Source organism: Silene latifolia, chromosome 5, assembly GCF_048544455.1.
Source record: "Silene latifolia isolate original U9 population chromosome 5, ASM4854445v1, whole genome shotgun sequence".
NCBI classification, from domain to species: Eukaryota; Viridiplantae; Streptophyta; class Magnoliopsida; order Caryophyllales; family Caryophyllaceae; genus Silene; species Silene latifolia.
Genome location: NC_133530.1, coordinates 86,387,209 through 86,412,298, shown reverse-complemented (window position 1 = coordinate 86,412,298; position 25,090 = coordinate 86,387,209). Strand labels below are relative to the sequence as shown.

The window sequence follows — 25,090 nt, the reverse complement described above, 5'->3', positions numbered from 1 at the left end:
TCTTGACCAAAGGGTAAACTGGTAAAGGCGCTACTTCAAGTAGCGGTTTTACTTGAAAATGAGGACATGGACTCATTAGTGCGAAATAGTTTCAAACAAACGCTAAAACGATAACTACTTTATTAAATAACATCAAAACAAAAATATCTAGAAACTAACGTAACTAATACTCATTGATGAATAACTTGGCGAACCGGTGGTGCCATGATAGTGATCATACCCAATAATTTCGCAGGATCTGGAAGCGACTCTCGGCTCCTTTCCTACTCTATTAATTTTTTTTCCTACTTCCCGTCGTCTTGGGCGTGGGGATTCCGGTGATTTATCTTGTCATTTTCCCTTTTTTGTTGCATTTGTTTTGGTTCTCTTAATCTTTGAAATTCTTTTTTCTTAACCCTATCTATGATCTTACCGTTCCATTTAATAATAAGAGTATAAAAAAGTTTCTATGAATTTAACTTAAATATTAACTTTACTAGTATCCGAAAATAAATCCCATTTTAGTTTTAACATTGAAGTTATTTGTTAACTTTGTCGAGGTCGTTTTTGTGAAGAATAAGTAAAGGTTGTATTGTATTATGTGATGAAAGGCAGAGATTACAAGTGTTTATATACAGTTTGCAACAATGTGAACGTAGCTACAAAAGTGGTAACAAATAAAACAAATTCCTCAAATCATGGAGAAGATATTGGAAGGAATATGTGCAGCGTTAGTTTTGATAGGATTAGGAGATTATGATTTTATATTATTCACACTCCCGCGCAAGATGGACGGTCGGAGACGAAGACAAATCTTGGATGTAAGCTCGAAAAATCTGGATTCGTGGAGCGGCTTCGTTAGAGTGTCAGCAAGTTGACCGTTCCCGTTAATATGTTGAACTCGAACTAATCCTTGTCGAACTTGTTCTTTCACAAAATGGAACGAGAGTGCGAGGTGTTTCATGCGTGAGTGAAAAACGGGGTTTGCCGAGTAGTGGGTAGCGAAGAGGTTATCATAGTAGATTGCTGGCGGTGAGGTGTGATGATAACCGAGCTCAGTGAGTAAAGAGACAAGCCATAGCAACTCGGAGGTGGTGTCGGCCACGGCTCTGAACTCTGCTTTAGTGGTAGAGCGGGATAGCGCCTTTTGCTTTTTCGAAGACCAACAAATGGGATTTCGACCTAGTTAAATGAAAAAACCCGTGGTGGAGACATAATCTGTAGTGTCACTCCCCCAATCAGCATCACAATAGGCGTGTAGAGTGAGGGATGTTGTTTTGTGAAGTTGGATACCAAGGTTGAGCGTGCCATTGAGGTAGCGAAGCAACCGTTTCAAGGCAGTCCAGTGAGCGGCAGTTGGGTGGGCAAGGAATTGGGCAAGCTTGTTGACTGGGTAGGAAATGTCGGGACGGGTGAGAGATAAGTATTGTAAGCTACCAACGATAGCTCTGTAGGCGGTGATGTCAACAACAGGTTGGTCTGGTTCCTTAAGAAGTGGAGGGTGGGCAACCATGGGTGTGGTGGCGGGTGTACTGTCTTGCATCTGGAATTTTTGAAGGAGGTCCGAGAGGTATTTTGTCTGATTAAGATGGAGGCCATTTGTGGTTGGGGTGACCTCGCTACCGAGAAAGAACGATAGGGGTCTGAGGTCTTTAAGTGAGAATTTGCGAGATATGTTGGTGATGAAGGTGCGAATGTGGTTGACGTTTGGGCCAGTAACGACGATATCGTCGACATATACTAGCACAAATAGGGTTGTGGTCGAGGTGTTTAAGATAAAAAGAGAGGGGTCAGAAACAGAGTTACGAAAACCGAGTGTAAGGAGGCAGGATTTAAGCTCGGTGTACCAAGCTCGAGGGGCTTGTTTTAGGCCATAAATCGCTTTGTTTAGCTTACACACATGATCGGGGTTCTCGGTGTCAATGAACCCATGTGGTTGGTCCATAAAAACCGAGTCAGTAAGGTGACCTTGAAGGAAGGCGTTATTAACGTCAAGCTGGTGGAGGTGCCACTGTTGGGCCATGACAAGGGATAGAACAAGTCTTATAGTGGCGGGTTTTATGACGGGACTAAATGTTTCCGAGTAGTCGATGCCGGGTCGTTGATGGAAACCTTTGGCGACGAGTCTTGCTTTGTGTTGTTTGATGGTACCAACCGGGTTATATTTCACACGATACACCCATTTGCAGCCAACGACATTTTGGGCTTGGGAGCGAGGTACAAGGGACCAAGTGTTGTTTCGGAGAAGAGCCTGATGTTCATCAAGCATGGCTGTTCTCCACCGAGGGTCAACTAGGGCTTGCTTGGTGGTGGTGGGTGTGACGTGAGGGGATGAAGTGATAGCGGTTTTTGCGTATTTCGGGTTAGGCTTGACAATATTGTTAGACAGTCTGGTGACGGCTCTAGATGGAGGAGGAGGAGGAGGAGGTGGTGGTGTGGCAGCGCTTAGGGAGGCAGTGGTGGTGTGTCAACGCTTGGGGAGGCAGTGGTGGTTGTGGGGTTAGTGGAAGAGGACACGGGTGGGTTGTTTGGTGTGGACAGCGAGGATGAAGTGGTGGATGGGGTGATAGGTGAAGTGGTAGAGGTGGTAACGACAGGAGAGGTAGTGTGGTCAGGTAGTGATGATGATGATGCGGAGTTGATGGAGGTGGTAGCAGGTGGAGGGTTCGAAGGGGGTGGGGAGGTGACGGGTAGGGCATGTGCAAGGAGAGGGATGGTGAGTGCACACCATCGATCAGGTGAGGGAAGAGACGAGGGGTTCGAATTGACGAGGGTGGTGAATGGGTATTCGGTTTCGACGAAGCGAACATGACGTGATGTATAAAGTTTCTTGGTGACAGGTTCATAGCAAAGATAGGCACTTTGGGTATTAGAATAGCCAACGAAGACACATGGTTTGGATTTTGGTTCGAGCTTGTGGTGAGTATATGGTCGGAGCCATGGGTAACATAGACAACCGAAAGATCGAAGTTTGGTATAGTTTGGGTCTTGATTGAACAGGAGATTGTATAGGGTTTTGTTTTGAAGTGTTGGGGTGGGTAGTCTATTTATTAGGTATGTAGCGGTGGCAAATGCGTAGGGCCAAAACTGAAGTGGCATACGGGCGTGACTGAGAAGAGCGAGACCTGTTTCAACCACATGGGGATGACGTCTTTCGGCGAACCCATTGTGCTCGAGGGTGTGGGGTGGAGAGGTAAGGTGAGTAATGCCATTGTTGAGCAATTCCGGGTTGAGTTTGGTATATTCACCTCCGTTATCGGAGTAAAATTGTTTAATTGGTTTTTGGAATTTTTTTTCAATAATTGCTTTGAATCGGTTAAATGTAACGAGGGTGTCGGATTTATTTTTGATCGGGTAAAGCCAAAAATAGTGAGTGTAGTGGTCGACAAAAATAATGTAATATTTATATGAGTCTTGAGATAATATCGGTGAGGTCCATACGTCGGAAAAAATAAGGTCGAGTGGAGGGAAAGGGTTTCGAGGTCCTTGGTGATGTGGTGGGAGGCACCACTATCAACAAGGTAGGCATTGTTGGACGAGGAGGGGGTAGTGGCGGTATGAGCTTGTGGACGAGGCTGTGTAGGAGGTGGAGGGAAGATGACATCGGGGTAGTCACGGCGAAAAGCAGGGCACTCACTAATCACGTGGCCTGTTTCGCGACAGTACTGGCAGCGGCCTTTAAATGGCCGAGGGGTTGTGTTATTGGTGGTTTGGTTGCGATTGTGGGTGTTGGCAGATTGGTTGTGACGGTGGTAGGAGTGGGAGCGGTTGGGTTGATGGTTGGGACGAGGAGAATGGTTGGAATAAGAGCGGGTTGCAGCGTGAGCATTGGGTGGGAAGTTGGTGGAAGAGGGTTCTCGTTTAACAATTAATTCATGTTGAATTAATCGTTCATGAAAATCCTCGAAGGTGATAGGAGTGTCTCGGGCTCTTATTGCATCAATGACGTTTTTGTATTTTTCTTCAGGTAGGCCTTGGATTGTTTCTTGGGTTATGTCTTCGGCATCCATGGGTTTACCAAGTTGCGCAAGTTGGGTAGTACATGCCTTTATGGCAAGCATATACTCGGAAATGGTACTATCTCCGAAGGTAAGATGACGGAGACGGTCTTTAACTTGTAGAATGTGCCCTCGTGAAGGGTTGGCATAGGTGCGGGCTATGGTTTGCCAAGCCTCTTGAGAGGAGTTGGCATCGAGAATGATTGGTGAGACGGTTTCATGGAGAGTGTCGGCTAGGGCACCGAGTATAAGATTGTCTTGCTTATACCAAGTGGTATAGGCCGGGTTTGGAATGGGGTCCGGATTTGGTTTGGCATCAGTAGCGGCTGGGGTAATGGTGGATGGTGGTGGGGTTATGGAGCCATCGAGGTATGAGAAAAGACCATAGCCTCGAAGGAGACGAGTCACTTGAAACTGCCAAGATCTATAGGTGGAGGGTGTTAGTTTAGTGCAGTTTGGGAAGGAGATGGATACAAGTGGTTTCGATGGTTCGTCGGGGTTGGGAATGAGTCCATTGCCGGTGGCTGCCATGGGGTTTTCGTGGGTGAAGATGATGAGGGTTAGTAGGATCGATAGGGATCTCTGATACCATGTAAAGAATAAGTAAAGGTTGTATTATATTATGTGATGAAAGACAGAGATTACAAGTGTTTATATACAGTTTGTAACAATGTGAACGTAGCTACAAAAGTGGTAACAAATAAAACAAATTCCTCAAATCATGGAGAAGATATTGGAAGGAATATGTGCAGCATTAGTTTTGCTAGGATTAGGAGATTATGATTTTATATTATCACTACAAGAAAAACTAAAACAGGCGACCGAAATTTGGCGACTGATGATGGTAGTCGCCAATTTGGCGATTGATTTACAAATTAGCGACTGAAATCAGACGCTAATTAGGCGACTGAATTTTTTAAAAAAGGAATCTAATTTGGCGACTGATATTTCAGATTTGGCGACGGATTTATAGGTAGTCGCCAATTTGGCGACTGAAATTCAGTCGCCAAATCATATTTCAGTCGCCAAATTTTTTTATACAAACCAGACCCCCCTCTCTCCTACTTTACTCTTTCGAAACCAAAAAAAAAAAAAAAAAAAGGCGAACAGCGACGACAGCGGATGACGAACGACACAACCACACTTCCACCGCCACTTCCACCCTCTTTAATTAGGTTAGTGTTTTTTTGTTTAATTTCAGTTTAATTAGTTTAATTTGTTAGATTAATTTGTAGTTAATTTGATTAATTTGTGGTTAGTTTGTTAGATTTATTTGTAGTTAGTATGTTTGATTAATTTGTAGTTAGATTTAGTTTAATTTGTGTTTGAATTAAAAGGGAATGATTAAGAGGTTTGTGTTTAGGTTTAGGGTTAGGGGGGTTGGTGGGCCGTGGGTGGGTGGGTCGTGGGGTGGCCTTGGGTGGGTCGTGGGTGGCGTATGGTGTTGGGTAGCTAAGTGAAACCGTCTCATTATCGTTAGTATTAAGCTAAGTGGAACCGTCTTAATTAATATTATTATTATTATTATTATTACTAAGTTAAGTGAAACCGTCTTATTATTATTAATATTAAGCTAAGTGAAACCGTCTTTTGCATTAATGGAATTAGCTAAGTGGAACCATCTTTTGGATTAAGAGAAATTAGCTATTAGCTAAGTGAAACCTTCTTTAGGACTTGATTTTGATAAATTTAGTTTGATAATTCATGTTATTGATGAATTGAGGTTGAATAACCCTGTTTTTTTTGTTTTTCTTTTCTTCTTTCAGGGTTGTCACCGCGCTGCTGAGTATCACCGTCCGCGGTAGCTGTTGCTTCTTGTTTTAGTTTTCATTTTTGCTTTTACTTGATTAGGTAACCTCCTCTTACCAGTTACCTTTTAAATTTACTAATTTTAGTTCAAATTATGCTACGGACTTTAGGATAGAAACCTTTATTATGTGGTTGAATTATGCTATTGATTGACTTAATTAATTTAGTACCAAGTGTGTCGTTGTTTATCTTAAACTTTAAATTAGTGTTAGTTTGATTTGATGTTGACTTAGTACCCGTTCAAGAATTACCCATTAGGAGTAATTCTTGAATAGTCCCCATTTTGGGATTGTCTTTGTACGTTTCAAGTCATTTAGGTAGTAAACACGTATTTGTGATTTATTAATGATGAATGAGTTTCGTGGCGATCCCTTTAATGTTCTCCGAATACATGTACATGTGGAGTAATTAGTTATTCTACATAGATGTGTATTTGGAGAATTGAAGGGAATTGCTGCCGAATTTTTTCCTCATTAATAAATTATAAGTGTGTTTGCTAGTGACTTGAAACGTACATTGACGTGTTTAGGTTGGAGTGATAAGGACCTCATTCGAAGATGGATTATTTATTGACAATATTTATATATTGTTTTCATATGTTTATTGTATAATGTGGCGTATAATGTTTAAATTTTGTATGTAATATTATTGTTATTTTTTAAAAATGTTTAAATTATTGTGGGGTCTTTTTTAGATTAAAATGAAGAGATTGGAACGTTCATGGATGTATGAAGGAAGATTAGACCATTCCAATAAGAAAAGACGTCCTACCGCTAGATTTATAAAGGGTGTTAGCTAGCGAGTTTATTGAATTTGCTAAACAACAAGATGAATATGACTTGGTAGACAAAAAACTTAGGTGTCCTTGTGCCAAATGCAAAAACCTGAAATACCAGCTTGACATTGTAGTTGAAGAACATCTCATTATAAACGGGTTTAAGCCAAATTATTAAAATTGGATTTCACATGGAGAAGCATATTCTCCAATTCATGAACAAGCTCACACCCAACAAATACAAAATGATGAGAACCCATATAGAGAGATGGTTGTTGATGCTGTGGATTCCACTATTTTTAATAGTGATGACCATACAACCATTTCTGAAGAACAACCGCCACATCCACAAGCAAAAGCCTTTATTGAAATGTTAAAAGCCTCAGAAAAACCCTTGTATGAAGGAAGCAGAATGACATTGTTACAAGCCGCTTCTAGGCTAGTTACCTTGAAATGTGAGTTTAATATGCCATTTGTTGTTGTTGATGGCATTCACTCGTTCCTTGAGGAATCTTTCCCCGATGATAATATCATGACCCGAAGTTTCTACACTACCAAAAAAGTAGTTAAAGGTTTTCAGTTACCGCATGAAAAGATTGATGCATGTCCTGAAGGATGTATGCTATTTTGGAAAGATGATGCTTTGCTTGACAAATGTAAAGATTGTGGGGCGGATAGATATGAGACAAGTGAAGGAGATACAGTTTTGGTGTTGAAAAAAGGCAACGGTAGTAAGAGGGCCAAAAAGAGTAAGAAACCAATAGCATGTAACCAATTGTTTTACTTTCCTCTCGCACCAAGACTTCAAAGAATCTATGCCACCAAAAACATTGCCGAACAAATGAGATGTCACAAAGAAAACCCACGTGCTCCGGGGAAGATGAGTCATCCTAGTGATGGGGAAGAATGGAAACGATTTGCTCAGATGTATCCTGAATTTGCCAAGGAACCCCGCAATGTACGACTTGGCTTGTGTACGGATGGATTTGATCCTTTTGGTAATTTTGGGAGGAAGTATTCTTGTTGGCCCGTTATGGTCACACCATACAACTTACCACCTTGGTTATGTATGAAAAGACCATCTATCTTCTTGTCACTTATTGTTCCCCGACCAAAAAGCCTGAAACGTAATTTGGATGTTTATTTACAACCATTGGTGGAGGAGTTGAAATATTTGTGGGAAGTTGGGGTGGAAACTTATGATGTGTCTAAAAAATAAAATTTTCAACTTAAAGCTTCCCTTTTCTGGACAATAAATTATTTTCCCGCCTATGGTATGCTATCTCGGTGGTCTACACAAGGACAAAAAGCATGTCCTTGTTGCATGGAGGAAAGTAAAGCGTTTTGGCTTCGCAATAGCAAGAAAATAAGCTAGTTTGATTGTCATAGATGCTTCTTACGAGAGGGAAATCCACATAGGAGGAACAAGAAAGCTTTCACAAAAGGTAAAGAGGTGCTTGATGCCCCTCCAAAACGAGTGCCTGGGAAGGAGATATGGAAGACGGTATGTGATTTACCATCCCCTATTGATGGTACCGAAGAAGAATTTAAAGAATTGAAAAAGCAGAAAAACGGTTGGTTTAAAAGAAGCATTCTTTGGGACCTTCCTTATTGGAAGACAATGTTGATAAGACATAATTTGGATGTAATGCACATAGAAAAGAATTTCTTTGAGCAACTAATTGACATGATCATGGATGTAGAAGGTGAAAAATGTGATAGCATTGCTTCTAGAAAAGATTTGCAGAAATTTTGTCATCGTCCCAAATTACACATTCGCGGCGACGGGTCTAAGCCAACATCCATTTTCACTCTCAACAAAGCTAAGAGAAAGGTATTGTGTGAGTGGTTACAATATTTGAAGTTTCCTGATGGGTATGCATCAGATTTTAGTCGATGTGTTTTTCTTAATTAGCTGAAGTTGCAAGGCATGAAAAGTCATGATTGTCATGTATTCATGGAGCGATTATTACCCGTTGCTTTGAAACACCTCGTGCCGACAAACGTTTGGAATGCAGTTGTTGAGATTAGTCAATTCTTCCGAGATTTATGTGCCTCTTCAATATGTGTTGATCACATGATTCGTCTGGAAGAGCAAATACCACAGATATTGTGTAAGCTTGAAATGATCTTTCCTCCTGCATTTTTTAACTCCATGGAGCATCTACCGGTTCATTTGCCATATGAAGCCAAAGTTGGGGGACCCGTCCAATATAGGTGGATGTATCCATTTGAAAGGTAATTAAGATAATCTAGCTACTTTTAAATTAAAATTAATAATAATAACTAATCTATTTATTATATGTTAACTTTATTAGTAATAAAACTCATCATTAACTTTTATAGGTTTCTTAATCATTTGAAGAAAAAAAATTGGTAATAAAGCTAGGGTGGAAGGTTCTATATGCAATGCTTATTTAATGGAAGAGATTGCAAACTTTTGTTCTCTTTACTTTGAAAAACATATAGAAACCAAAGCAAAAAACTTGAATGTTGAGAAACCGGATGAAATAGACGGAAGTTTACCCGATTTTTTTCAAACTCAAGATGATGAAGGGTGTTCATCAAAGGAGCAAACAAGATATTTGGATGATAAGGAGTATAATCGTGCCCACCTTTACGTGCTATCTAATTGTGACCTCTTGGAGTCATAGAAACACAGTTTGTTAATGATTTCATTGAGAGGAATCCTAATATAAGTAAGGATGATGTTTGGGACAAACATGAGTACCAATTTCCATTATGGTTCCAGAAACATGTAATTGAGTTGAATATTCAAGATGATTTGATAAGAAGTTTGGCTTTTAGTCCTTCAAAAATGGTAAAAATGTGGAATCGATACTCGGTTAATGGGTTTAATTTTCAAACATTCAACCACGGTAAAGGTAAGGCTAGGTGCAATTGGGGGGTTACTATTTCTTCTCTTGATGACAACGAATACTATGGTATAGTTGAAGATATCTTTGAAATTAGTTATAATGGACGTGACCGAGCTTATAAAACTGTCTTATTCAAGGTTGACTGAAAGGATAATTCTGTGGCTGGAATGAGAGTACATGAACAATACAAGCTTGTAGAAGTGAATCGTACTAGAACATACTCTAAGTATGATCCATTTATACTTGCACATCAGACTTATGAAGTGTATTTTGCTACTTATCCAAGCACAACAAATGATAGAAATCAAAATGCGTGGTGTGCAATCTTTAAGACAAAGGCACGGTCACAAGTTGATACAACTTTTTTCGAAGAAGAAAACGTTTCAAATGAAACACTTTTGTCTCCACCCGATGAAATCAACTATGAGCATGAGAATAAAGATGGTGAAGACATGGAAGAGGAAGAATATTATGATGTGGAAGAGAGCTCACGGGGAGGATGAGGCGGAGGAGGAGGAGAGAAGGGAAGAAGAGGAGGAGAGGAGGGGGGAAGAAGAGGTGAGGAGGAGAACGGAGGAGGAGAAAAGGAGGAGGAAGGACGAGGGGTTTGGAGATGAAGATGATTATGATGATGATGATGATGATGACGATGATGAGGATGAGGATGGGGAGGAGGACGACGACGATGATGAGTATGATTAAATTGGTATAATTTTGTATTCCTCAAGAGTAAATAATTAAAATTTAGAAGTCCGTATAATTTTCATTTATCATTATTTGTGTTAATTTTTATTTGTATTACTGCAGATGGCTGGAGCAGGCTGAGGTAGGAAGCGTGAAGGCGACTCAGATTCTGGACAGAGTACGCGTGCGGAGGAGGAGGAGTTTGTGCGTGAGGATCCGATGCAGACAAACGGAGACGGTGACGAGACTGACGCTACCGACGAGCCAGTACAGGTGCCGATATGGTACACTTCGGATCATCGGATGATTCTTGAGCCGGCGGGATTATGGTAAGTCTTATTCTTTATTAGTCTATTATTATAATTATTATTATTATTATTATTATTATTATTATTATTATTATTATTTTGTAAAATAATAATTGTTTCTAATTTTACATGTTCAAAATAAATGCAGGTTTATGGACGATTGCGTGATACGAGGTGTCACGAAAAGCACGAAGACTAATTTCGTGGGTCCAATTCCTACATCGTGGACAAAAGCTTCTAATGCACAAAATGAGGCGTGGTACAATAACTTTCTGGTATATATTTTCCGTAGTTCTTTGTTTTATAAACCAAATAATTAATTTTGATAAATTTTTTAAGAACCAAGGTTAGACTTTTATTTTATACTGATATGAAATTTTGTCGCCTTTTTTTTTGTAGCTATCATTTGCTTGGTCACCGTCTCAAGAACAGAATGTCTGTAACAGGTACAATGAAGTCGGTACTCGACGATATCGGGACGTGATCTGGAAGACGGTCAGGCGCCCGAAGGAGCCAGAGAACATGAAAGGTATTTAATTAGCTTGTTTTGTTATTTGTATTAATTAGCATATACTCTCTTATATTATAAATAATATCAGTAGCTTATTAGTTATGATTTCATATGTGTAATTGCAGGTGAGAAGTATGAAGGCTTAATAAAGCATACCAAAAGTGAAGTTTTTCAGAAAAAGTCTAAGCAAGCATCCCTCAACAAAAAAGGAGGAAAGGAAGATGTCGTGGTCGAGCCTACTCATTACGGGGGATCACGATCGTTCTGGGATCGTGTATTGGGTGTAAGTTTGTCTATTATTTCACACTTTTTTGGTTCTCAATGCAACATGTTTATTTTATGTTAGATTTTTTGTTGATTTTCTAACATGTATGTTTTTTTTTTTCATTCAGAAAGGAAAGAAGAAGTCAAAGCCGATTGCGACGGTACCAGAACTGTTTCTGGACACGCATTCCAGGGTTGACCACAAAGGGGTTAGAAGTTGGACTAAGCCAAAAGACAAGGAATTATATGTAAGTTTTCCCTAACACTTAATTTTTGTTAATTTATTCTCTTTTAAAATGTCGTATATAAAGTGGTTACCATATTAACTTACTGCCATTTGTTTAATATTGTAGGATGCATTTGAACTTGAAAAAGCCACCAAACCAGAAAAACCGGATAATGACATATGGTATGAGTTGGCGAATGGCTTCAAGAAAGGGCACGTGTATGGTACCGGAAGTTCAACACCGGCTTTCTATGAGAACACGCGTAGGAGATCAACTTCAACAATTCCCAGCACCACGTATCAACCGGGAATTATTAGTCAACTTCAAGCTCAAGTAAGAGATCGTGATGAACGTGAAGCCAAACGTGATAAAGAATTCCGCCAAATGAAGGAAAAAATGGCAATGTTTGAGACTTGGTGGCAAGGTTGTAATCCCGGACCTAGACCCGACTACGATCCTTTTGATCCGCATGGTCCACAAGGGGGAGTAGAGCCGGTGTTGGCTTCCAAGTAAGATGATTTTAGCATGTAAGCTTGTAAAACTTGAACTTTAGACTTGAACTTTAGAATATCTTAGCTTGTAAAACTTTCATTTTCAATATATGAAATGAAGTTTGGGAAAATGTGTGGTGTTGGGTTGAAATGTATGGTGTTGTGTGTGTTGAAGTTTGGGATGTATGGCGTTGTGGAACATCGGTTTGTATGCAGGTTGTAAATATTTGGCTAGCAATGAAAACGAAAAAAACCACCAAAGCATACAGTGGCTTTGGCGACTGAAAAAGGGATTTGGCGACTGAAATTCAGTCGCCAATTTGGCGACTGATTTAGGGTAGTCGCCAAAATGGCGACTGAATTTCAGTCGCCAAATTTGACTCACTGATATTGGCCTAGTCACCCAAATTTGGCGACTAAAAAGAATTTTGGCGACTACCCTAAATCAGTCGTCAATTTGGCGACTACCAATCCAGTCGTTATTTTAGTCATTTGGCGACTGAATTGTCAGTCGCCAAATTTGGCGACCGATATTAGTCGCCAAAATTAGAAAAGGCGACTAAAGTCTGCGAGTAGCGTTTGGCGACTGAAATCAGTCGCCAAATTGATTTTAGCGACTGATTTCAGTCGCCAAAATCGGTCGCATGTTTTATTTCTTTTTGTAGTGTATTAACAGTTTTCATACAAATAACTAAGGAAAAATGTCATTTTTCAAAATAGAACGCGTGACTTTTCCCTCATAATTTTTCCTATGTCGGAGGAATTCTCATTTGCATTGAAGGAGGGGTGACGGATCCCTTCATTTGCCCCCCTCCAACTTCTCCGTTCAAACAAGTCCTACATGTGAAGTCTTAATTTGATTGTTTTGTTAGTTGAATTGGTGTAAGTGTGTAACTACTGTGAGTGCTATCACAGTTAAGCGGCTCTTTTGCTTGATAATAAAAATTAAAAGTAGTTTTTTTTTTTTTTTGTGAGAGCATGAGAGGAGCATAGAGCACAAAGCACGGGTTGGTGTTAGGCCCAAAATATGGATATGGGCTGACTTGGGGCAGCAGGCCTGGGAGCGCCGCGGGTGCAGGATGTTGGGGAGCCAGGGTGCCAGCATCACCAAGCAGCGCAGGAAATGGGCTTTTATCCACACGGACGAAGCTTGTGAGAGTCCAAGTAATTTGCGAGATCCGAAGAAGGAAGAGACCTACCCGTGGCTAAATTAGGAATAACTTGGAGGAGAAGTAAGAAACCCTAGCTCCGCAACCTCCCCTATATAAGGAGCCTCAATGCAAGGAAGAACGATCATCGAGCGACGCAAGAATCACACTTTAGCATCCATAGCTAGCATAAGAACTGTATTTCCTCTCGAATTATAGTGAAAATATTGGTGGGATTCCGTCTCCCCCCGCGGTTGTTTCCCACATCGGGTTTTCCGCGTCACCAAAATTGCCTGTGTTCATCGCATTCATCATTCAAACAGACTAACACACAACATACAATCAATTCACAATATAGACCTAACGCTAAGACCGCTATAACCCTTAATTGGTAGAAATTTACCAAAACAGTTTGGCGCCCACCGTGGGGCATAGTGGTCGTCTTCGTTAGTCAGTCTACTCAACAATCAAAACATGTCCGGACACAAAGAAACAACCTCAGGCAACACCGGCGGCGCACCAGGAACACAGGTGCCGCCCCCTTCAGCAGCAACACAAATACCATCTCCCTCGGCAGCAGTAGTAGCACGTACAACTTCGGGTAAAATCACCACTGCTGCTCAAATACCAATAGCCAAGCAAAGTCAGAGTTCTCAAGCCGCAGCAAGCCCATCCTCGGGAAAGGCTCAGATTAAAGATCCAGGATTCGTTCAGGGACAACAGGGAGTCCCGCAATCAGAGAGAGGAACACAACCCAGGCAACAGATTCAGGCACCTCCGAGTTCTACCAGCATCATGATAAGCGGGTTGGACACATTAGCCAGAACCATTAGGACTATGCAGAGCGAGAATAGGAGTATGAGATCCCAGATGGAGGAAGACAACAACCTCCTCCGAGCACAGATCAACGAATTAAGGAACCAGGCCGCTAGTCCAGCCCCTGGGATGCAAGAAGACAGATATGGAAGGCCGTCAGCAGAAAGTAGGGATCGAAGGCAGGCACGGGTGTTACCACGCGAAGTAGCACTCAGGCTGGATATGGAAGGAACACCACAGCCACGAGGAGGCCTGATCCCAACAGGACTAGGGGCACTAACACCAGATGAGGAACCAGTGCATCAGGAACCTACACCCACGTCAGGTGCGGCGGGACCGCATGGCGGGCCACCACCGCTGCGGCCCGATAATCGGGATGCTAGCTACGAATCAAGGCGAATATACACGGGAAGACACTCCGGTGGCAGCAGATCGCAGACACGTCAAACAGAAATCCTGGAACAACGGAACTTCGTACAAGGAGCAGGACACCAGCCACAGGGGCACCAGCGACCCTCCGGAAGAGAGACATACATAGAACAGCAGTACCAGGAACTACGAAGCCTCCTCAGGAGGGTCCCCGGTATGCCTCTGCCTATGGAGATGGCTGCGCCAGAAAGCTACGCTGATTCACCGTTTACTGACGATATAGCCACAGTGGCCTTACCAAAAGGATTTAGCGTTCCAACAATGACTCTCTTTGATGGAACCACAGACCCCTGCGACCACATCAGTCAATTCAAGCAAAAGATGATGGTCACTACGGCCGCGGGAGCCTCAAAAGAGGCATGTATGTGTAAGGGATTTGGTTCAACCCTAACCGAGAAAGACATTACAATGGTTCGTCGGTCTGCCTAATGGAACCATATCATCATTCGCTGACTTGGTCAACGCTTTCAACCAGCAGTTCTCCAGCAGCCGCAGAACACCCAAGCAGCCAAGTGATCTGTATAGGATCGTTCAGGAGATAGGGGAATCAATCAAGGACTACGTCACTAGGTTCAACGCAGAAAAAGTCTCAATACGAGGCTGCGATATGTCCACTGCAATCAACGCCTTCAGGCAGGGCCTGGATAAGGAATCAAACCTCTACAAAGAATTAACTATGTATCCTTGTGAAAGATTCGAGGAAGTTCAGCAGAGGGCTACTGCAGCGTTAAGATTGGAAGAAGATATACAGGCTAGAAAGGGTACGGCAGGCTTCGACAAGACAAGCAGGAAATTCGCGCCAGAAAAGAAGGATGACAGAATTAAGCCATAAAGCAGGCCCAATATCAGCAGGGTAGCAGAAAAAGCTCAACATATTGATGATTCTCCGCACCCTCCTAAGCTATCTGAGTACGGATTCAACACGGGAATGGAGGGGTTGTTAAAAGCACTCAGAAACCTGGGTGATCAGGTGAGGTGGCCAAAACCACCCACTCAGGATCGGCCAAACGACGACAGAGACAGCAGCAAGAGGTGTGAGTGGCACCAGGACATAGGACACAGGACGGAAGATTGCTACAAATTGCGGAGGGAAGTGAAGTTTCAGGTACGCAAAGGAAACTTGGACCACCTGTTATCACGTGGGGGCAAGCAGGACAGAAGAGAAGCAGCAAATCAGGTACTTCCTTCTGCTCCACCCATATGCACGAAGATTATTAACGTGATAACAGGCGGATCCGAGCTAGCAGGTTTGACATATTCCGCCGCAAAGAGGAAAGCCACCGGGAGTAAAGGGGGTCATCCAGAAACCTAGTACAGAGTAAGCCAGAGCAATATACCCCCAGTAACTTTCGATGAAACCGACATGGAAAGCGGCGCAGAACAGCATGACGACGCCTTGACCATAACATTATCCATTGGCAATTGCACTGTACGGAAAGCATTGGTAGATACAGGGAGCTCTGTGAACCTTATCATGCTCGAAACCCTCAAAACCATGGGTTTCGACAAAGAGAACCTGGTAAAGAAATCTGTGCCACTGGTAGGATTTAGTGGGGAGACTGCGCATTCAGTAGGTGAGATAACCATCCCAACATATATTGAAGGAGTTAACAAACGAGTAAGGTACCTGATCATCGAAGGTCCAACCACCTACAACGTAATACTGGGGAGACCGTGGTTGCATCAGATGAAGGCAGTACCTTCAACATATCATCAGTGCCTTAAGTTCCCAACTCCATGGGGCACAGTTACGGTAAAAGGAGATCAAGAGGAATCCAGAAACTGCTATACCCAAGCCCTCAAAGCTACAACCAAGCTCCCCTCATAGCAATTACAGGACCGGGGTACCTCGACAAAGTACAAGGAGCCTCCCTCAGAGGAGTTGGACCAAATACGCCTGGACGAGGAACACCCGGATGGAACAGTGTTGATTGGGGCCACCTGCGGTGAAGAACTGCGCAACCAGCTGATCCAATTTCTCAAGAGCAACATGGATTGCTTCGCCTGGTCCCACAATGATATGGTGGGCATAGACCCATCCGTTATTTCACATAAACTAAGCGTAAACCCAAGCTGCACCCCAGTACAGCAGAAGAGAAGAAAATTCGCGGCAGAAAGAAATGAAGTCATCAACAAAGAAGTGGACAGTCTCTTGGCAGCAGATAAAATTAGAGAAGTCAGTTATCCTGAGTGGCTCTCTAACGTAGTAGTGGTACCAAAAAAGAACGGTAAATGGAGGGTATGTGTAGACTTCACAGATCTGAACAAGGCTTGTCCCAAAGATCCCTTCCCACTACCGCATATTGACGCAATGGTGGACGCTACTGCGGGACATGAGGTACTCACTTTCCTCGATGCCTGGAGCGGTTACAATCAAATCAAGATGCATCCACAAGATCGTGGAGAAAACTTGACATTCATGTCGGAGAGGGGTATATATTGTTACAAGGTCATGCCCTTCGGCCTAAAGAACGCCGGGTCCACCTACCAACGACTGGTGAATAAAATGTTCAAGCAGCAAATAGGAAAGACCATGGAAGTATACATTGACGACATGGTAGTGAAGTCTAAAAAAGCAGAAATGCACATGGAGCACTTGGCGGATACCTTCCAGACATTGAAGGAATTTAAAATGAAACTTAATCCATCCAAATGCTCGTTTGGGGTGTCCTCGGGAAAATTCCTAGGATATATGGTGACGCAAAGGGGAATTGAGGCAAGCAAAGAGCAGATAAGAGCAATACTCCAACTGGAATCACCCCAGAAGCCGAAAGATGTGCAGAGGCTAGCAGGAAAGGTGGCGGCCCTAAATAGGTTCATATCAAGAGCCTCGGATAGGTGCAAACTATTCTATGATATATTGAGGAAGAGTCAAAAATTCGAATGGACTAAAGAACATGAAAAAGCATTCGCCGAACTCAAAAGCTACCTAAGCACGCCACCATTACTCGCGAAGCCTGAGCAAGGGGAACCACTATTTTTGTATCTATCAGTCACGGAAAGCGTGTAGCGCAGATTCCGGTTAAAGAACAAGAAGGAGTGCAGCATCCCGTATATTATATCAGCAAGTCTCTGCTCCCTGCAGAGACCAGGTACACTTCTTTTGAAAAATTAGCATTGGCTTTGGTTACTGCCTCTTATAAACTGCGGCCGTACTTTGAATCTCACACCATCCATGTCATAACCAACTACCCGCTAAAGACTATTATGAGGAAGCCTGAACTTTCAGGCAGAATGACTAAGTGGTCAGTACATCTTAGTGGCTATGACTTGCAATTTGAACCCAGAACGGCGATAAAATCCCAAGCCCTAGCAGATTTCGTCTCTGACTTCTGCCCTGCAACTCGTGGGGAAGCAGAAGAAGGAATGCTGACGATGATGGGAAGCCAGGATGGTGAGGTATGGACCCTGTATATCGACGGAGCCTCAAATGCTAGAGGGGCTGGTGTGGGTTTGGTACTGCGATCTCCTAAAGGGGATATGATAGTGCAAGCTATTAGGTGCGAATTCAAGGCGACCAATAATGAGGCCGAGTATGAAGCTATTATACTTGGGATGCAGATGGCGTCAGGGCTCAAAGCAAGGAACCTGAGGGTATATAGTGACTCCTTACTTGTGGTAAATCACGTGAACAATGAATATGTGGCACGAGATTCAAAGATGATAGCCTACCTAAATATAGCCACAGAGCAGAAATCAAAGTTTAGAACATTCAAGATAACTCAGGTGCCACGAGATCAGAACGTGGAGGCTGATGCCCTGGCTACGCTGGGGGCAACCTTCCAGCCCACAGAGCTGTCAAACATACCGATTACTCACGTGTTGATCCCAGCCATCCAGAAAGAGCCAGACCAGGATTCCACCGAAAAGTGTGTACAGGAAACCAGAATACTGGTTTCCCCAGTGGGACAGCAGGATGCAGATTGGAGGGTCCCATACCTAAATTGGCTAAGGGATGGGACACTCCCTGAAGACAAAAAGGAAGCACAAAGTTTCAGAATAAAAGCTTCCAGGTACATCATGATCGATAACATTCTCTTCAGGAAATCATTGGCAGGACCATCCCTCAGGTGCTTAAGCAAGGAGGAAGCAGAAACAGTACTACAAGACATGCACAGTGGAGAATGTGGGAACCACGCTGGAGGACGAAGCCTGTCAAACAAAATCTTAAGGCAGGGATATTTTTGGCCCACGATGCGCGCAGACGCCATAAACCACGCCAAACGTTGTGAATCATGTCAAAAGGCGGCTCCAGCGATTCACCAGCCAGCAGAACCAATGCATCCAATCATCTCTCCATGGCCATTCATGATGTGGGGCATGGACATAGTGGGAAAGCTGCCCAGGGCTCCAGGAAACAGAGTATATATGCTAGTTATGACCGATTACTTCTCAAAGTGGATTGAAGCAGAAGCCATGACAGAGGTAAAAGAACAACAGGTGATCTCTTTCATCAAGCGCAACATCATAAGCAGATTTGGGATACCATCCGAGATCATATGCGACAACGGGTCCCAGTTCATATCAGATAACACCGAGGGCTTCTGTGCACGATGGAACATAAGACTAAGAAAGTCAGCCCCCAGGTATCCACAAACCAACGGCCAAGCTGAGTCCAGCAATAAAATTATTGTAGAGAACCTCAGGAAGCGGCTGGAAGAGTTGGGGGGAAAATGGGCAGATGAACTACCACTGGTACTCTGGTCAGACAGAACAACGCCGAAGATGGCAACAGGGCAAACTCCGTTTAGCCTGGTATACGGAGCGGAGGCAGTGATACCCTCAGAAGTCCTGGTACCCACACATAGATACGGCTGTCAGACGGCGGATCAGAACAAAGTCGAAATGACTAGAAGCCTGGATACAGTTGATGAGCTGCGAGAAAGTGCTTACATACGTATGGCATCATATAAGCAATCCGTAGCAAGGACATATAACAAGAATGTCAAAATCAGGACCCTCGAAGTAGGGGACCTAGATCGAGAAGGGTATTTGAAAATACCAAGAACCACAAGCGTGCAAGTTCGCCTATAAATGGGAAGGACCATATCAGGTCGAAAGCGTTATTAAGAATGGGGCATACAGGTTGATGACCATGCACGGTCAAATCCTGGATAAACCCTGGAACATCCGTCACTTGAAACGGTACTTTGTCTAACAAAGTGCCAAAACTTTAGTGTACAAAGGACCCTTCGAAAGTCCGTGAAGCAAAAAAAAAAAAAAAAAAAAAAAGGGGGTGGGGGTTAGTATATGCCTTAGGTATCAGTATGTTTTATAAAACTTTCTTTTTTTTCCTTTAGTTTTTCCTCTTTAAAGTCAGAAAGAGTCGTTTTAAAACCGAGTAGTACAGGCTGTGGCTTCCTGGATCCAGGTGTTGCCCTGGAACACCATGAGACAGCACCAGGTAATTTGCACTACTTTGGACTTTATAATGCTTCTACGAAGGAGGGCTTTGGTACTAATGTTGGTTACTTGTCAGATGAGGCACACTTAGAGGGTCCAGCCCCTGCCATGTGAGGCTACGAAGACGCTTATCTTAAGTCAAGCCACATGGAGAGCATACGCCGAGGTAGCGCGCAGGGTTCGGCATACTAAGACCACCCATACCTTAACGTTAACTCAGTAATTCCTTAGCTAGCTATGTCGTAGATCAATGGGTGCACGCACGGATTTCAAACGTCTGGAACCACAAGGAGCGCAACACTCCTTGTTAGTCAGAAATATTCAATGAAGGTAAGCTCTAAGTCAGCCAACCCTAGTGATAAGGTATTTCACGTCATGGGTGAAATACGTTATCAACAATCTGTCGCCGAAAACAGGGGCTGTGCACCTGGAGCCAGGTCAGCTTCCTGGGTATATCTATGTGGAATCAAAAACTCCAGAAATTGGTGGCAAAAACGCAAGTATAACAAAAGTAGGGCCTGGACTCCTGGGCCCAAAGCTACTTTAAAATAGGGCACCTGCTACCTTTAGCAGGCGCCATCAAGAGTTCAACGCCTGCACACCGGCAGGCACAAAACGGACCAAAAAAGAAAATAGTTTTTTACAAAACTTGCGCCACACAGGGCCAAGTCCCCAGATAATTTGAATTAAAACTTAAGAGAGGTCAATCCTCTCAACAGCTGCTTCCTGACTGTTGCTCTGCTCCCCATGCTCTATTTGCTTCTCCGTTGCAGGTACCTGGACAGCCTCAGGAGTTGCAGTAGCACCATTGCCAGCCTCCACAGCCAGGATCTCCTCTACAGTCCCGGAGATGGCTCCAGAAATATCCATGGCTGAATACTCAGGCTCCGGGTTAGCAGCTTCAGCCTCAGGAGGGAACAGGGCACTCAGGTCCATGCCATTGGGAAATGCACGAGCAAACTCAGCCAGCTCCTCCTCCAGGTTCCAGGATGTGTGCCTCCCCTCGGTATAAGCACCGATGCAGTCAATCCACCCCTCAAAAGTAGTGTAGGCTCCCACATTCTTGGCCAGTTCAGCCATCTCTTCGGCACGGGCCTCTGCCTTTGTCAACCCAGAAGTCAGGACGCAGTTGGCCTCCTGGGTCCTCGCCAGCTGATCTTTGGCTGCCTCCTTCTCCTGGAAAGCCGTGTGGAGCTGCTCCCTCAACTTGGCGCAGGTGGCTGTGAGCTCCTTGTTCTTCCCCACAGAAGCCAGACATTCAACCTTAGCCCTCTGCAGCATCTTGCGAAGGTAGAGAGAAGATTGGAGTGCCTGAAATAGAAGAAAAGAACGTGTTAGTCGTAAAATCACAGGGGTAAAGAGGGAAGAGTAGCAGTAAAAGGAGGCTCACCGAGAAGCAATGCTCTGCAGCCAGGTCGGTCATCTCCTGGGGAGCAGTTGAGTCAAACGCCTTTGAGCAAGCTGGGGTCAGAAGCCTTTCTAGTGCAGGCCAGTAGTTGGCTCGGTCAGTATCCCCAAACTCAGCAGGGAGGCGTAGAAGCAGTTCATCAGGATGAGTGGGGGACTCAGGTGCGCGCGATATTGGGGTAGCTTCAATGGGCTCTGGAGCGGGCCTAGAAGAGGATCTTCTTCTTGAGGAGGCAGGAGAGTGAGAGGAGTCAGCAGTCCTCTTCCTGGCATGGCGCATCAAGATCTCGGAGGCGGATGGCTTGGCACTTCCTACGGGGGGCACGGGGACGCAGAGGATCGAGTAAAGAATCAAAGGAGACAGGGAAGTCCAAAGGATTGAGGGGTATTTACCAGAAGACATGGTTTCCTCGGTAGCAGAATCGTCTAAACCAGCAAGCAGGAGAGGGAATGATCTACGATCTTCAGGGATGGAAAAGAGCTTGGCAACAGAAGTATCCTCGTCCTCGGATTTCTCAGGGTTCTTGAGTTCTGCGTCAAATCAAAGAGTAAGAATAGTAAGCGACGGGGGCAATTATGAATGAACATGCAAATGCACTTACTCTTGGCAAAAACCCAGTGCTCAAACAGGTAGTCGGCACGAATGGGAAGAGACTCAAGCTTGATGTAGAAGAAATCCTCATACCACCCATCGTCTTTCCCTTTTGCCGCCGAGAGGAGGAAATTCTCAGTCCTCTCCACAGACCTGAAAGTATATTGGCCGTGCCCCAGTGATCGGCACTCGAACCTATGGGCCAGATCTGATAAACCAATCTCGGCGCCCATGCTATTGTTCAGAGCAACGGTGGACAGGAGGATCCTCCACGCATAAGGAGCGATTTGGGCCATAGGGAGAGAGTTTAGGCGGATGAACTCTTGGATCATCGGGGGGAAGGGAAATTTGAGACCGAGGACAAAGGGGTAGGTGTACAAGCAGATCCACCCCGAACGAAAAGCGTCTGCTTTCTGACCAGGTTTGGGGATGTGGATCACCACATCGTCACCCAGCCCCAGCAGAGCTTTGATTCTGGGTATATCCTCCTGGGTAAGGTGGGAGTCACCGGAATGTGGTCGTTTGAGGACTCCCTGTGTGGGGAAGTCGTCGTTTTCGAGGTCGATGGTGGTGGAGGAAGATGAAGTTAAGCGAGTCTTAGCCATAATAAACGAGGAAGGAGAAATAGAAGTACCTGAAAGGGCGGATGAAGGCGGCGCTGGCAGTGAACGGGTGTTGACAGAGAAGGAATTTGGGGAGACGGAAGTTTGAGAGGTTTGAGGAGATGAAATGATGATGAAAGAGAAAATGGTGGGCGGATGAGATTAAATAGGAAAGGGTAGTTGGGGTTTTTAAAATGTGAAATGAAATGGAGTATGCGAGAAGTCACTCAACGATACACTGCAATTTCCCGCTCAAATAATTAGGGTTGCACTTTTCGCAGAAAATTGGGGGCAAACTGTTAGGCCCAAAATATGGATATGGGCGACTTGGGGCAAGCAGGCACGGGAGCCGCGGGTGCGGGATGTCGGGAGCGGTGGTGCCGGCATCGCAAGCGCGCAGAAATGGGCTTTTATCCACACGGACGAAGCTTGTGAGAGTCCAAGTAATTTGCGAGATCCGAAGAAGGAAGAGACCTACCCGTGGCTAAATTAGGAATAACTTGGAGGAGAAGTAAGAAACCCTAGCTCCGCAACCTCCCCTATATAAGGAGCCTCAATGCAAGGAAGAACGATCATCGAGCGACACAAGAATCACACTTTAGCATCCATAGCTAGCATAAGAACTGTATTTCCTCTCGAATTATAGTGAAAATATTGGTGGGATTCCGTCTCCCCCCGCGGTTGTTTCCCACATCGGGTTTTCCGCGTCACCAAAATTGCCTGTGTTCATCGCATTCATCATTCAAACAGACTAACACACAACATACAATCAATTCACAATATAGACCTAACGCTAAGACCGCTTTAACCCTTAATTGGTAGAAATTTACCAAAACAGTTGGAAGCATGAGCGTAACTATCACAGGAATTGGAAATTGCTACGTCTTTAACACTGGATCCGTTCTGTGAGAAGAAATAAATTGTGTGTGTGTGTGTTTTTTTTTTTTTTTTTTTCTGGGCCATGTTTGTAGAATTATCCTCGGGAATCTTGATCTAACGTGCTGAGCAGATAGAAGTCATTATTCAGAACCAAAGTTACCTAGGTGTTCACCATTTTAGTCTTTTCACCTATCCTCTTTGAGATTCAGGCATTAGGGGTCATTTCTCTTTGTTTCTCGTGTTCTTTTGGTGCATATGCTTGATATGCAAAGGTTTTGGTTTAAAATTTTACTTGAATCCGTGTAAAAGTTGTTAATTCTTATATGTGCTATAACTTGTACGCATGTTCATAATTTAATAACCTATTTACCACATCTAACCAAATAAATTAGTATACAACCACCAAATCCTTCACTACTCGATAGGGCAATGTACATGAAATAGCTCCACACATACCTAAACCCAGATATACCGATTTACCTCGTCTAACCGAATAGCGAAACCAATTATTGATCGAGTAGGATGACATGACCACGAAAGGAACAAGTGCAGATCACCATTTCATGGGTTTGCAACAACTCTGGTGTGTCAACTCTGATGCCTAAAGCTCCACATTAAATTGTTTTTAGAAATTATGTAAGCGTTTAAGCGTACTAGTTGTGTTCAATTCTTAAAGATAATTTTTCCCTGAATTTTTTAACATTCTTTCAAATTCCTTTGATTCAACTTACTCAACACTAGAATCTAAATTAGCTTTTTTTTTGTCAACTATAATTCTTTTCGCTAAATAATTATTGTGTTGAGTAAGACGGTCTCTCACACTTTGAGATTGTCCATTTATATAAAAAACACACTCATTTATTAATAACCATAAATGAATGGTTTTCTTACACACAAGAATCGTGTTATATGTGAGACCCTCTTAGACCTGGCAAAATTGACTCGACCCGTACTTGACCCAACACCCGAGCTCAAGACCTAAAACTCGAATTGACCCGACTCACTATAACCCGACTCAAATGTTTATTGTTGCAAATTGATTATCATCCATGAATAACTCGATAAAGTTGACTAGAAAATGACCCGAACCCGAAATAACCTGACCCGAACCGAACCCGACCTGGTTGATCCGTTTGCCAGGTCTCTATAATTTGTATCCTTTTCTAGTGTTTTTACTCCATTTTTGAGGTTGCGACCTCTCTTTGATCTCATGATGCTTGTGAAGTTATTTTTCCGTTTGCTCCATTTTTGATGTGTTTGTCTGATGTTATGCTATTGTAATAATCCAGTTTCTTTTACTTATGAAAATAAAAATTCATGTGCTTGATAATATAAGAATATTAATTGTGTTATTGAATAATAAGTTAGAAGAGATTACAAGCTATTTATAATTACATTAGGAGTAGAAGACTAGGTATAAAACTAACCCTAACGAAGAGGAGAAAGACTAGGGAAGTTAGCTAACAAAGTACATGAGAATAGGAGCAATAACAGAAGGATAAACGTACAACAAATATCGTAGATACAAGCAAACTATGACTTAGTAAATCTTCAATACTCCCGCTCAAGATGGACAGGCGAAGCCGAAGGCCAATCTTGGATGACAATTCGAGGAAGCGAGGTTTATGTAGAGGCTTAGGGAGTGTATCAGCCAGTTGATCACTGCCATTAATATGCTGCACACGAATATTACCAGGACGAACTTGTTCTTTGACAAAATGAAACGATAGTGCTAAATGCTTCATCCTTGAGTGGAAAACTGAATTTGCAGAATAATGAGTGGCAGATAAATTACCACAATATATAACGGGGGTCTGAGGGACACGAATATCGAGCTCATCTAACAGGGAAATTAACCAAAGAAGTTCGGAGGTTGTGGCGGACACGGC

At 43.4% G+C, this 25,090-nt stretch overlaps 1 protein-coding gene across 1 annotated transcript; it reads left to right on the top strand.

Moving 5' to 3' along the window:
- Positions 1–17,552: 17,552 nt before the first annotated feature.
- Positions 17,553–19,835, top strand: LOC141655703 (uncharacterized). The gene is made up of 2 exons (XM_074462769.1): positions 17,553–19,306; positions 19,619–19,835. The coding sequence occupies exons 1-2, from the start codon at positions 17,553–17,555 to the stop codon at positions 19,833–19,835; spliced, it is 1,971 nt and encodes a 656-aa protein (XP_074318870.1).
- The last annotated feature ends 5,255 nt before the right edge of the window (positions 19,836–25,090 follow it).